Source organism: Meles meles, chromosome Y (genome assembly GCF_922984935.1).
Source record: "Meles meles chromosome Y, mMelMel3.1 paternal haplotype, whole genome shotgun sequence".
NCBI classification, from domain to species: Eukaryota; Metazoa; Chordata; class Mammalia; order Carnivora; family Mustelidae; genus Meles; species Meles meles.
Genome location: NC_060088.1, coordinates 11,372,991 through 11,386,892, shown reverse-complemented (window position 1 = coordinate 11,386,892; position 13,902 = coordinate 11,372,991). Strand labels below are relative to the sequence as shown.

The 13,902-nt window shown below is 41.2% G+C and overlaps 1 protein-coding gene across 1 annotated transcript in view; it reads left to right on the top strand.

Annotated features, from left to right (window-relative positions):
* LOC123935787 (protein WWC3-like) overlaps window positions 1–13,602 on the top strand; it is a 227,969-nt gene extending 214,367 nt beyond the window's left edge. The window contains exons 20-22 of the mRNA XM_045996595.1: window positions 8,990–9,217; window positions 11,979–12,106; window positions 13,167–13,602. Coding sequence (XP_045852551.1) covers window positions 8,990–9,217; window positions 11,979–12,106; window positions 13,167–13,233 — 423 coding nt within the window. The 3' untranslated portion in view covers window positions 13,234–13,602. The remainder of the gene's footprint in view (window positions 1–8,989; window positions 9,218–11,978; window positions 12,107–13,166) is intronic.
* Window positions 13,603–13,902: the final 300 nt, after the last annotated feature.

The following is a 13,902-nucleotide window of genomic DNA, read 5'->3' as shown; positions in this document are numbered from 1 at the left end:
TACAAAGTCAATGTACAGAAATCAGTGGCTTTTTTATACACCAACAATGAAAATACAGAAAGGGAAATTAGAGAATCGATTCCATTTACTATAGCACCAAGAATCATAAGATACCTGGGCATAAACCTAACCAAAGAAGTAAAGGACCTATACTTGAGGAACTACAGAACACTCATGAAAGAAATTGAAGAAGACACAAAAAGATGGAAGACTGTTCCATGCTCTTGGATTGGAAGAATAAACATTGTTAAAATGTCTATACTGCCTAGAGCAATCTATACTTTTAATGCCATTCCGATCAAAATTCCACCGATATTTTTCAAAGAGCTGGAGCAAATAATCCTAAAATTTGTATGGAGCCAGAAGAGACCCCGAATTGCTAAGGAAATGTTGAAAAACAAAACTGGCGGCATCACGTTACCCGATTTCAAGCTTTACTACAAAGCTGTGATCACCAAGACAGTATGGTACTGGCATAAAAACAGACACATAGACCAGTGGAACAGAGTGGAGAGCCCAGATATGGACCCTCAACTCTATGGTCAAATAATCTTCGACAAAACAGGAAAAAATATTCAATGGAAAAAAGACAGTCTCTTCAATAAATGGTGCTGGGAAAGCTGGACAGCGATATGTAGAAGAATGAAACTCGACCATTCTCTTACACCGTACACAAAGATAAACTCGAAATGGATAAAAGACCTCAACGTGAGACAGGAATCTATCAGAATCCTAGAGGAGAACATAGGCAGTAACCTCTTCGATATCAGCCACAGCAACTTCTTTCAAGATATGTCTCCAAAGGCCAAGGAAACAAAAGTGAAAATGAACTTTTGGGACTTCATCAAGATCAAAAGCTTCTGCACAGCAAAGGAAACAGTCAACAAAACAAAGAGGCAACCCACGGAATGGGAGAAGATATTTGCAAATGACAGTAGAGACAAAAGGTTGATATCCCAGATCTATAAAGAACTTCTCAAACTCAACACACACAAAACAGATAATCATATCAAAAAATGGGCAGAAGATATGAACAGACACTTCTCCATCGAAGACATACAAATGGCTATCAGACACATGAAAAAATGCTCATCATCACTAGCCATCAGGGAGATTCAAATTAAAACAACATTGAGATACCACCTAACACCAGTTAGAATGGCCAAAATTAGCAAGACAGGAAACAACGTGTGTTGGAGAGGATGTGGAGAAAGGGGAACCCTCTTACACTGTTGGTGGGAATGCAAGTTGGTGCAGCCACTTTGGAGAACAGTGTGGAGATTCCTGAAGAAATTAGAAATAGAGCTTCCCTATGACCCTGCAATTGCACTGCTGGGTATTTACCCCAAAGATACAGATGTAGTGAAAGGAAGGTCCATTTGTACCCCAATGTTTATTGCAGCAATGGCTACGGTCGCCAAACTGTGGAAAGAACCAAGATGCCCTTTAATGGACGAATGGATAAGGAAGATGTGGTCCATATACACAATGGAGTATTATGCCTCCATCAGAAAGGACGAATACCCAACTTTTGTAGCAACATGGACGGGACTGGAAGAGATTATGCTGAGCGAAATAAGTCAAGCAGAGACAGTCAAGTATCATATGGTCTCACTTATTTGTGGAGCATAACAAAGAACATGGAGGACATGGGGAGATGGAGAGGAGAGGGAGTTGAGGGAAACTGGAGGGGGAGATGAACCATGAAAGACTATGGACTCTGAAAAACAACCAGAGGGTTATGAAGGGGCGGCGGGGGGTTCGGGGGGAGGGAGGATGAGGAACCAGGTGGTGGGTAAGAGGGAGGGCACGTACTGCATGGAGCACTGGGTGTGATGCCAAAACAATGAACACTGTTATGCTGTAAATAAACAAACAAACAAACAAAAAAGCTTTTTCACAACAAATACACAGTCAACAAAACCAAGAGGCAACCCACGGTATGGGAGATTTTTGGAAATGACATATCAGGTAAAGGGCTGAACTTCTGAAACTCAACACCTAAAAACCAAATAAGCCAGTCAGTTACTGCATGGGAAATTTCTTCCCCAAAGAAGACATGCAAATGGCTCATAGACATATGAACAAATGTTCTACATCATTTGGGATCAGGGAACTACAAATCAAAACCACAACGAGATACCACCTTGTACCAGTTAGAATGACAAAAATTAACAAGTCAGGAAATGACAAATGTTAGAGAGGATGCAGATAAAAGGGACCCTTCCTACACTGTTGGTGGGAATGCAAGCTGGTACAGCCATTCTGGAAAATAGCATGATGTTCCTCAAGACATTAAGAATAAAGCTACCCTATGACTCAGCAGTTGCAATATTAGGTGTTTATCCCAAAGATACAGATGTAGTGAAAAAAGGGGCATGTGCGCCCTAATGTTCATAGCAGCAGTGTCCACAACTGGCACTGTGGAAAGAGCCAAAATATCCTTACACAAATGAATGGATAAAGATGTGGTTCATATACATAGTGGAATATTATTCAGCCACCGGAAAGGATGAATACTCACCATAGATTGACATGGATGGAAGTGGAGAGGATTATGTTAAGTGAAATGTCAGTCAGGGAAAGCAAATTATCATATGGTTTCACTTATGTGGAACATATGTAATAGTCCAGAGGACCATAGGGGGAGGGAGGGAAATACAAAGGGGGAGAAATCAGAGGGAGAGATGAAACATGAGAGACTATGAACCCTGAGAAAGAATCTGGGGATTTCAAAGGGGAGGATGGTGGGAGATGGAGTCACTGGGTGATGTGTATTGAGAAAGACACATGTGATGAGCCCTGGGTGTTATACTTAATAAATGAATCATTGAATATTGCACCAGGAACTAATTTTGTACACTTCAGTGGCTATCTGAATATAATAATACAAAAAGGATTTAAAAAAATAGAGCTACCCTATGACCTAGGTGTTTACCCCAAAGATACAGACGGAATGAAAAGAAGGGGCATCTGTACCCCAATGTTCATAACAGCCATGTCCACTATAGGCTGTGAAAGGAGCTGAGAAGCCCTTCAACAGATGAATGGATAAGGAAGATGTGGTCAATTTATACAATGGATTATTACTCAGCCATCAGAAAGGATGAATACCCACCATTGCATCAACATGGGTGGGACTGGCTGGAGGAGATTATGCTGAGTGAAATAAGCAGAGAAAGTAAATTATCATGGTTTCATTCATATGTGGAATATAGGAATAGTGCAGAAAATCGAAGGGGAAGGGAGAGAAAACTGAATGGGAAGAAATCAGAGAGGGAGGAAAACCATGAGAGACTCTGGACTCCAGGAGATGGATTGATGGTCACGAATGGAGGGGGGAGGGGGGTGGGGTAACTGCATGATTAAAAATATGTAAATAATGTTCAGCTCCCACCCAAAGATAATTAATATTTAGAAAGAAAAGAAAAAAAGGTGAGTTTCACAATAATAGACCATGTCCCAGAAGAAAAGATCTAGTAAAAATCAGGGTCCTTTAGCAAGGGGCAACAACTGGTACTGGAACAACTGAGTATCCACATGTGAAAGATAAATGATGTTGGACCTCTCCTTCATATCATATATAGAAATTAACTTGAAATGAATCAAATGCTATTGGAGAGCTAAAGTTATGAAAACTTTAGAAGGAAGCATAGGCATGAATCTTCTTGACCTTGGACTATATAGTGGTTTTTCTGATATGGCATACAAAGCACAAGCAAAAAGAATAGGTTTCTTTCACATTATTGAAATTAAAAACTTTTGTGCTGCAGAGGACGTTACAAGAAAGTGAAGACAATCCACAGAGTGGGAATAAATTTTTTACTGATCATATGTGTGATAAAGGACCTGCATCTAGAATACACAAAGAACTCAGGCCACTCAGTAATTAAAAGAGAAGTAAGCCAATTAGAAATGGGCAAAGGATTGGGATGCCTTGGTGGCTTAGTCGGTTAAGCCTCTGCTTTCAGCTAAGATCATGATCTCAGGTCCTGGGATTGAGCCCCACATTGAGCTCCCTGCTTAGTTGGGGAGTGTACTTCTCCCTGTCCCTGTGCTCCTCCTGATTGTGTGCTGTCTCTCACTCTGCTCTCTCTCTCAAATAAATACAATCTTAAAAAAAATGAGCAAAGTATCTGAATAGACATTTCTCTAAAGAAGACATCAGGCGGCCAACACACACATGAGAAGATGCTCAGCATCACTTATCATCAGGAAAATTCAAATCAATACTGCAATGAGATATTACAACACTGCTACTAGAATGATGTAAGCAGAAAGATAATAACAAGTGGTGGTAAGGATTTGGAGAAAGTGGAACCCTCATATACTGCTGGTTGGAATGTAAAATGGTACAGCTGCTTTGGAAAACATTCTGGCAGTTTTTCAAAAAGTAAAAGAGTTACTAAATGACTCAGCAATTCTACTCAGATACATAATCAAAAGAAATGAAAAGATGTGTTTGCAAAAACTTGTAAAAATATATATTTATAGCAGCATTATTATATTATTATATATTATATATGTAATATATTATATTATATTACTGTATATTACCTACAGCTAAAGAAGTAGAACTCCTATATTAATCAAGTATGAATGGATAAACAAAATGTGCTATATATATCCAGAGTGAAATAATACCCATAAAATGGTTTGAAGTACTAATACATATTCAGTATGGATGACCATAGAAAACATTATGCTAGTTAAAAAAGCAAGTAACAAAAGGTCACTGTGATTCTATACACGTGAAATGTTCAGAATAGGTAAACCTATATGGAAAGTACATTCATGGTTGCTGAGGACTAGAGGAGTTGGGGGGGTGGGTAGTAGTGGGAAGGTGACTGCTAAGGGAAACAGGGTTTCCTTTGAGAGTAAGGAAAGTGTTCTAAAATTGAATGTGTTGATTCTGTGAATTTACTAAAAACCATAAAGTTGTATACTATAAATGGGTACATTGTATGGTAGGTGAGTTATATCTCAATAAAGGCATTATCTATTCCCCCATCCTCCCAATATAAAACAGGAATCAGGAGCTTGTTTTACTCTGTAGGGACACTATACCTGTTGTATCAGTGTAATTATTACTGGAGTTCCTGTTATCCTTACAAGTGTCTTGATCATATGATAAATTTATATCACTCTATCATTATGTGATATCAGGGAGGTAGCTTTGCCCTTCCCCTAAGGCTTCACTTTCCCCAGTTGTAAAATAAGGTTTTTCCAATTCTGATCATCTTTGACCTTAGAACTATATTTCTCAGAAGCTCCACTTTAGAAGTTTTAACATCCTGCTCAGTTGGTCATAGGGCTTTTCAGTGCTTTGGAAGATAAACCTAAATTAACAAAGAGTCAAAGCCTTGGACCGGTATAGATCTCTGGTCCCAGGAAACAGAGGCAAGACAAAGACCAATTACTGAGTTTACCCCTTCCTGAAATTCAAATTTCCCCATAGTTAGGCTACTAATAAAGGCAATCCAACCATTCCAATGCAGGCAAAAATGCTCTAAATACACCCTTCACCCTCTCCCCCTGTAAAAGATAAACATTTAAATGGAGCCCCTCAGACAAAATAGGAAGTCCCTAGGAAACTTTTCAAGTTTGGCACTGGTTAATGAAGTTCTTGTCTAAATACAAGTTGGTGAAGTCTATCCAGAGGGGCCTGATATGATTGTGGAGGTCATCTGATCATACAGTGGAATGTTTATTCCTAGGTGTCTTTAGCCATGATTGTTTAGGAAATAAAATTATGTAAAAGGAGCTTAAAAATTATTTTGTTCTCATCCCCTTTATACTTGTGAGAATGTACCTGATAATAGTTGTTATAGCCTCTTACTTTCCTTCTCCATTTCCCTTCCCAAGGCTACCTAGGTCTGTGTGGTGGGTTGTACACATGCATCATGGTGTCTACATTACCAGTCTACACACATGAGCCCATCTCTGGGTTTTGCATCAGGAAGTCATTAGAAAAAACTCAATGTGAAAGAAGAAGAAGGCATAGAATAAATCTCATTCCCATAAATCCATCTACGAACGAGAAAGATGGATGCTCACCAGGCTCACTGAGAAGGGAAACCATCATGAAGACAGAGTAGTAATGAACTGTCTATATAATTCAGAACTCCTGGTCACAAAGTCAGTTATCAGAGATGGTAAAGAAGGTTGGAAGTGAGGCAGCACTTTCCCTGAAGATAGGGGAATGAGAAAGAATCACTATAGTGGCATGCAGGTAGCCAGTGCACTAGCCTCCAATAAGAAAATGAGGTCTTTCAGAGAATATGCCCCTGCTTTTTGCTTCTTTAGGATGGCAGCACTGGGAAAGGTAAAAAAAAAAACCATTCAAAAGCTGGAGTCTAATAGGAAGAAAAGAAGAAGAAAAGAGGAGCCATCGGTTTTCTGTGTGCCAGATACTGCATCCAGTTTTTGCTGGTTTTCATAGACAAGGCAAAGTCCTTCGTAGCTACAGTTTGCCAGGCGATACCTCAAGTTACAATGGTGCAGTTTCTACACCCTAGGGAACTGATGGGGCTGAGTTGTATGCTCTGCCTTAACATGCTCTTCTTCTGCTCAGAGGCCCCATTTTAGGATTAGTGGTAGCCATCATTGTTCTAACTTTTAAGGTACTGAGGAGGAGATAGTACTGATCTTGGAAATTCTGCACCATTTTGTTGCTCAAAATCATGTGGATGCTTCTGGGGCCTTGCCAGTAGAGTAAGGTGGATACGCAGTAGGGAGATGCTATACTGGTTGGCAGTCTTCAAACAACTCCAAAGTGCTAAGCTCTTTCAAGAAGATGACATTATACACACACAAACTGCTGTCTCAGTCACAAATCCAACTTCTGTGGGGAGCTCGGTTCTTCCAGCTCCTGACATGTAAATGGTCATCACTTTCTGGCCTTTGATGGCACTGAAGAGCCAGATGCCATATTACAGATCTGGAGCAAATCATCTCAGGACACCTTCAACAAGTTTAGCATCCAGGAAGGTGGTGAAGAGCTAGCAGAACTGTGAGAAACTATGCTGGTGTGACTACTCCTGAGTGTCCTGGATCAAGGCCGACAGAAGCTGATGATCATTGCCCAGTTGCAACATCTCCACTTGTGGGTTAAAGAACTATTCCCCTCACCAAGGCTGAACTTGTTCAGCATTAGGGACTGGGCACTCTTCACATGGTAGGCTATGCAGGCCACAGGAAGCATTCTGTGAGAATGATGATCTAGTAGGTTGGCTGGTACTTCCCTTGGATGTTTCTTTTCTCCATCTTTTATGGGTCAGTCTTCTGTTTCCCGTCAGGTCCATTTGGCTAGAACACTGTGATCTTGTAGCTGGCTAATTGCATGTGCTTGTCTACTTCACATTCTTCTGCTGAAGTGTGTCAGTCTGTACTGGAAAAGGCATTCCCTTCTCACCACCCAGCTTCCTCAGGGTTAACTCTGTCATAACTCTGATACAGTGCACCTGAGTGAATTCAGGGGCTCTCTTCCAAGTGTCCTACAAACATTTGACTATCTTCAGCTGGATCAGGCTAGCCCTGGGGTTCAAGAGAGAGTGGAATATGCATGTCCAGGATTTAGTTCTCAGTTTCCATTATGGTTCCTTCAGCTACTGGTGCTTTGAGTGTTGTGGCTGGCTGTTGTGGGAAATTACTGGGATAATGCTCTTGACATATTTTGGGTTTAGATAAAGTCTTCCAACTCAGACCATCTTGCTTGAAATGGTCAGAAGGAGCACCTCATACAGGTAGCTGCTAGAGTAGTGCTGGTTGTAGCACTGAGACTATGTGTTACAGAACAGCCTGGCTACAAATTTGTGCCCACTGTGACCCAAGCTTGGCAGTGAACTGCCTGTAGACAAGGAAAATTTCTTACTATCCCTTGGAAGCCATGGAAGGAACCCCCCACCCCATGCTCATATATATTTTTTTCAATTTTTACAATGGCCACATTTTATGCTGGCCTTAAAATGTATTTAATTAATTACCCATTATATATAATTTTTTTTTCATATTGTAAAACAACTGAATCACCTTTGCATACAGAGTGTCTTTCTAGATATAAGTGCAAAATGAAATTTTGGAATCAAAGACAATGGAGATTTTTAGGCATTTAATGTATAGTCAGTAACACTTAAGATTGTACCCATTTTTTTATGATTTTTTTTTTTTTTTGGTTATTTACAGCATAACAGTGTTCATTGTTTTGGCATCACACCCAGTGCTCCATGCAGTACGTGCCCTCCCTATTACCCACCACCTGGTTCCTCAACCTCCCACACCCCCGCCCCTTCAAAACCCTCTGGTTGTTTTTCAGAGTCCATAGTCTCTCATGGTTCATCTCCCCTTCCAGTTTCCCTCAACTCCCTCTCCTCTCCATCTCCCCATGGCCTCCATGTTCTTTGTTATGCTCCACAAATAAGTGAGACCATATGATACTTGACTGTCTCTGCTTGACTTATTTCGCTCAGCATAATCTCTTCCAGTCCCGTCCATGTTGCTACAAAAGTTGGGTATTCATCCTTTCTGATGGAGGCAGAATACTCCATTGTGTATATGTACCACATCTTCCTTATCCATTGGTCCGTTGAAGGGCATCTAGGTTCTTTCCACAGTTTGGCGACTGTGGCCATTGCTGCAATAACCATTGGGGTACAGATGGCCCTTCTTTTCACTACATCTGTATCTTTGGGTGTACCCATTTTTTAATTTTGCCAGTCTCAGGTAAGGATCTGTCTGTGCAAATAAATCACACCATTTGCATCTCTAACTTGATATCGAACTGGAGACAAGTTAATCTTGCCCAAATCCTATGTTTGTTTGACATTGGCCATGGGTAGAGAAACGCTTGCCCAGTAGCTGATATTCACCTGTCCCCATTCGTTCTGGAAGGACCTCGCCGGCGGAGGATCTCACTGGCTGCGCTCCACCCCCCCCCCCCCCCCGCCCCCCGCCGTCTCAGCGCGTGTGCTCACAGCTGCGGTCTCCGCAGCCCTGCAGGTCCTCCCTGGCCGAGCTCATTGCCCGCACCTCCCTGGACCTAGAGCTGGATCTCCAGGCCTCCAGAACGCGCCAGAGGCAACTGAGCGAGGAGATCTGCTCCCTGCGGGAACTGAGGCAACAGTTAGAAGACGCGCAGCTCCGAGGCCAGACCGACCTCCCACACTGGGTGCTGCGGGACGAGCGGTTCCGGAGCCTACTGAGGGAAGCGGAGAGGCAGGTAAGAGGCCCCGGGCGGGGCCGCTACAGAGACCCTCAGGCATCCTGGGCCTGGGCCTGCCTGGTCATGATGATGAAGTTGTGCTTTGAACACTCCCAGGGCTCCTCTGAAGGGACTGGGTTTCTCCCCTCTGTAGGCCAGGCAGCTGGTGTTCCCAGTGGCACCAACACTTTTTTTTTTTTTTTTTTTTTTAAATTTAAAAACACTTAGTAACATATGTGAATCGTTTCAGGAGTATAATTCAGCGATTTATCAGTTGCGTATAATACCCAGTCCTCAGCCCATTGGGTGCCCTCTTTAATGCCCATCTCCCATTTCCCCCACCTACCTCCGCTCTGGCAACCCTCAGTTTGTTCCATATGGTTAAGACTCTTACCGTCTGTCTCCGTCTCTGATTTCATCTTATTTTATTTTCCTTTCCCTTCCCCTGTGTTCATTTGTTTTCTTAAATTCCACATACGTTGAAGTCACATGGTGTTTGTCTTTCCCTGACTGACTTATTTAGCTTAGCATAATACCATCTATGTTGTTGCAAATGACAAGATTTTATTCTTTTGAAGCCTGAATAATAATATCCCATTGTGTGTATATACCACATCTTTGACTATTGTGGCTATTGCTGCTATGAACATTGGGGTGCAGGTGCCCCTTTGGATCACTACATTTATATTACAAATGTGTACTACAGTACTACCTACTATTATGTACTACAGTAGGGCGATTGCTGGATTGTGGGGGTAGCTCTGTTTTACAGAATGACTGTCCAGCTTGCATTCCCACCCAGAGGGCAAGAGAGCTACTCTTTCTCCACATCCTGGCCCACATCTTTTGTTTCCCAAGTTGTGCATTTGAGCCACTCTGAGTGGTGGGGAGTGGCATCTCCCTGTGGTGTGGATTTCTATTTCTGCAATGATGAGGGTGGTGGAGCATTTCATCAGGTGTTTGTTAGCCATTCGGATGTGGGTTCTTTGGAGCAATGTGTGTTCCTATCTTCTGCCCCTTTCGTTGCTGGAATTTTGCTGTGTAGAGTGTTGAGTTTGAGAGTGTTCTTACAGACTGTGGATACTAGCCCTTGATGGAATGTGTCTTTTGGGAATCTCTTCTTCCATTCCAGAGGTTGCCTTTTAGCTTGGTTGATTGCTTCCTTGGTAATGCCCAATGCTTTCAACCTGATGACGTCCCAGTCATTTATTTTGTGCCTTTGTTTCCCTTGCCTCTGGAGATGTGTGGAACTATATGTTGCTATAGCCCAGCTCAAAGTGGGTGCTGCCTGCCTTCTCCTTTAGGATGTTGCCAGATTCCTGTCTACTGTGTAGGTCTTTGGTCTGTTTTGAGTGGATTTCTGTGCATGGAGAAAGTGAGGGGTCCAGTGTTCTTCTTCTGCATGTGGCTGTTGGTCCAGTGTTCCCACCACCATTTGGGGAGGAGACTGTCTTTTGTCTATTGGACATTCATTCTCCCCTGCTCTGTCCAAGATTCCTTGACCAACAAGTGAAGGGTCCATGTCTGAGTTCTCCCTTCTGTTCCCTTGGTGCCAGGAACATACTGTCAGTGACAGCTGTGTCACACAGCCTGAGGTCCTGAACTGGGATGCTTCTGAGTTTGGTGTTCTTCTCCACTTTCCCTTGGCTCCTCGGGGGACTTGTCTGGTGCTTCCCTTTTGGAGAAGCATTTGTCGCAGCTCTGTGAAAAATGTTGGTGTCACTTTCATAGAGATTGCTTTATGTGTGGACATGGATGTTGGTCGTGACTACACCCTGGGAATGGGATTTATTCTTCCAGTCCATGAGCATGGAAAGGGCTTCCAATTCTTTGTGTCTACCTAAGTTTCTCTCATAAGTGTCTCTAGTTTTTGGAGCACACCTCTTGGACCTCTTCACTGAGGCTTCCTCCTAAGTATGTTATGGCTTGGGTTGTAATTGAGAACAGGAGCAATTCCTCGAGGACTCTCTGGGCTGCTTCTTTATGAGTGTGAAGAAATGGAAGCAACTTCTGTGTGTTGCTGTGTTATCCTGGACAGAGGTGAATTCCCAGGCCAGTTCTGGTACATTTCATTCTGTTTTTATTCTTATGATTTTCATGGAGTCTTTGGGTTTCTATATGGATTCTCATGACATCTGCTGGGAGTGATCATGTGATTTCTTCTTTGTCAACTTGGATGCCTTTGATTTCTTTTGGTGGTCAGATGGCAGAAGCTATGACTTAGGGAACTAGGAGGAATAAGAGTGGTGAGAGTGGACATGTCCCCATCGTGGTCCTGTCCTTTTCCTGATGGGGAATGCTCTCAGTGGTGCCCCATTGAGGAGGATATTAGCTGTGGGTCTTTTGTATGTAGCCTTCAAGACGTTGACGTGGGTGCCCCCTACCTCTACGTAGTTAAGGGTTTTTATCGGGGAAGGATGCTGTATTTGGTCAAATGCTTTTTCTGCACCTATTGAGAGGATTACTTGATTCTTATCTTTTCTTTTATTAATGCTGACCCAACTCTTTTGCAGCTTCCTCAGGTGAGGGACTGCTGGAAGGATCCCTAAGCCCTATTGCTGGTATTGCCACTCTCCACTTTGTGGTGGAATATTGTGATGTCTGCAGGGTATGATTCCAGACACCCTGGTAGCTCCTGGGGGGATTTGCTGTTGCCATGGTGTGTGTGGATGGGGCAGCCTTTCTCCCATGTAGGACCCCAGAGCTGGAAGTAGCTTTATTCCTTCTTCCTTAAAACTAGAAGTAAAAATGTCTCATTCATCCAATGTTGCTGTTCCAGACAAGACAGACCAAACTTGACTTCCATCAAGAGCAGGCAGCTGAGAAGATGCTGAAGAAGGCCCCCAGAGGGGTGTGCCAGCTGCGCGGCCAGAACCACCAGGAGCCCATCCAAGTGCCGACCTTCAGGTAGGGAAGGCTGTGGGCCCACCTCCTTGCTTGCTTCTTACTGTCTTGCCATTATCATCATAAAAAGTAAAGTAAATATTAAAAAAAAAACAAAACAAAATTGAGAACAGAACAGGAATTCTCATCCCTGTTAGCATTTGGTGCTTTCTTCTTATCTTTTGTATAAACCTTTTAAAAAAGTTGTTATCACTTATGTTTAATTTTGCATTTAGCTTTTAAGAGTGAAAATACCAGATGTTGCTACATAATGTTATCTTTTTCATGACTGTAGTTTCATGTAGTAAATGTAATTTTCTTATGTAGCTACTTCTTTCTAAACGTTTGCTGTTGTATTTAACAGTGATTTACACATGTACATATATGTACCACCTTTGCCTTTTTAAATTAACTTTTGATTGAACATACTATACATACATGTATATGTAGCATATATATAACTGTCCTTATTTTTAAAATATATTTAATTATATATGAATATAGTGAATATATGGATATAATATATGAATAGAGTGAATATAGTCAGTTATCATAAACTAAACATTACAAGAATCAAAACATTATCAGCATTCCCAAATCCTGAAGATATTTTTTTAACCACTATCAATAATTTTAGTAACATAAATTGGCTTTGATGGTTTTTTTTTTTTTAATGTAGCTGGAACTACACAGTTATAGCTGTACTCTTTTGTGCCTTACTTTGCCTTTATTTTTTTTGTACCCTTAATTTTTATGTCTCTATTCTGAAATAATATAAAATATTTTAACTGTCTTCCTTCAAGTAATTTTGAGCTCATATTTTGAATGTACTTATTTATTAATAAAACATTTATTGCAAACTTACTAGATAGTAGGCATTGTTCTAAGCAGTGGAAATAAATCCCTGTCCTTATCAGAGTATCATAACTTCTACTACAATTTTGAGAATTCGTATGGAAACATTTGTATTATGACAAGTTCTGTTTGTTCTGTAAGCATGAAGAGTGATTATTAATAGGGGAGCCTCGTGACAGCTTTCAGGATGTTCATATTATCTTTAACCTGTAATTCTTTCTAAACCTAGGGAGAAGATAGAATTTTTTACAAGACCAACAATTAACATACCTCTTCTGCCAGTCGATGATGTTTGATGTAGTGTGTTGTACACATGAAGTGTTCATTTGTCGGTTTCATTTTCATGAAGTTTTTGGACTAGATAAATTTGTCTTTAAAATATTTATGCAAAAGTTTTAATAACATTTTGTTCTAAAAACTCTATAAATATGTATTTTGTAACTGACAGCAGAGTTTAACTTTTCCTTTTTGTGAAATTAACATCTCAAAACAGGGTTATTTTGTAAAAGATCAAGTATCATGTTAATAGTGTACAGTTTTTACACTATTTTATTAGACTTATAGGGAGGAAGAGGAATGAGTTCAGGCAAATTCATTGTATTGTAATTTATTTATAATGCTTTTTTTTTCCTTGAAGAAAAATACTGACTTTAATATGTATTTTATTTTTTATTTTTTTTATTTTTATTTGTTTATTTTCAGCATAACAGTATTCATTGTTTTTGCATCACACCCAGTGCTCCATGCAGTAAGTGCCCTCCCTATTACTCACCACCTGGTTCCTCAACCTCCCACCCCCCCCGCCCCTTCAAAACCCTCAGGTTGTTTTTCAGAATCCACTGTCTCTCATGGTTCACCTCCCCTTCCAGTTTCCCTCAACTCCCTTTCCTCTCCATCTCCCCATGTCCTCCATGTTCTTTGTTATGCTCCACAAATAAGTGAGACCATATGATACTTGACTGTCT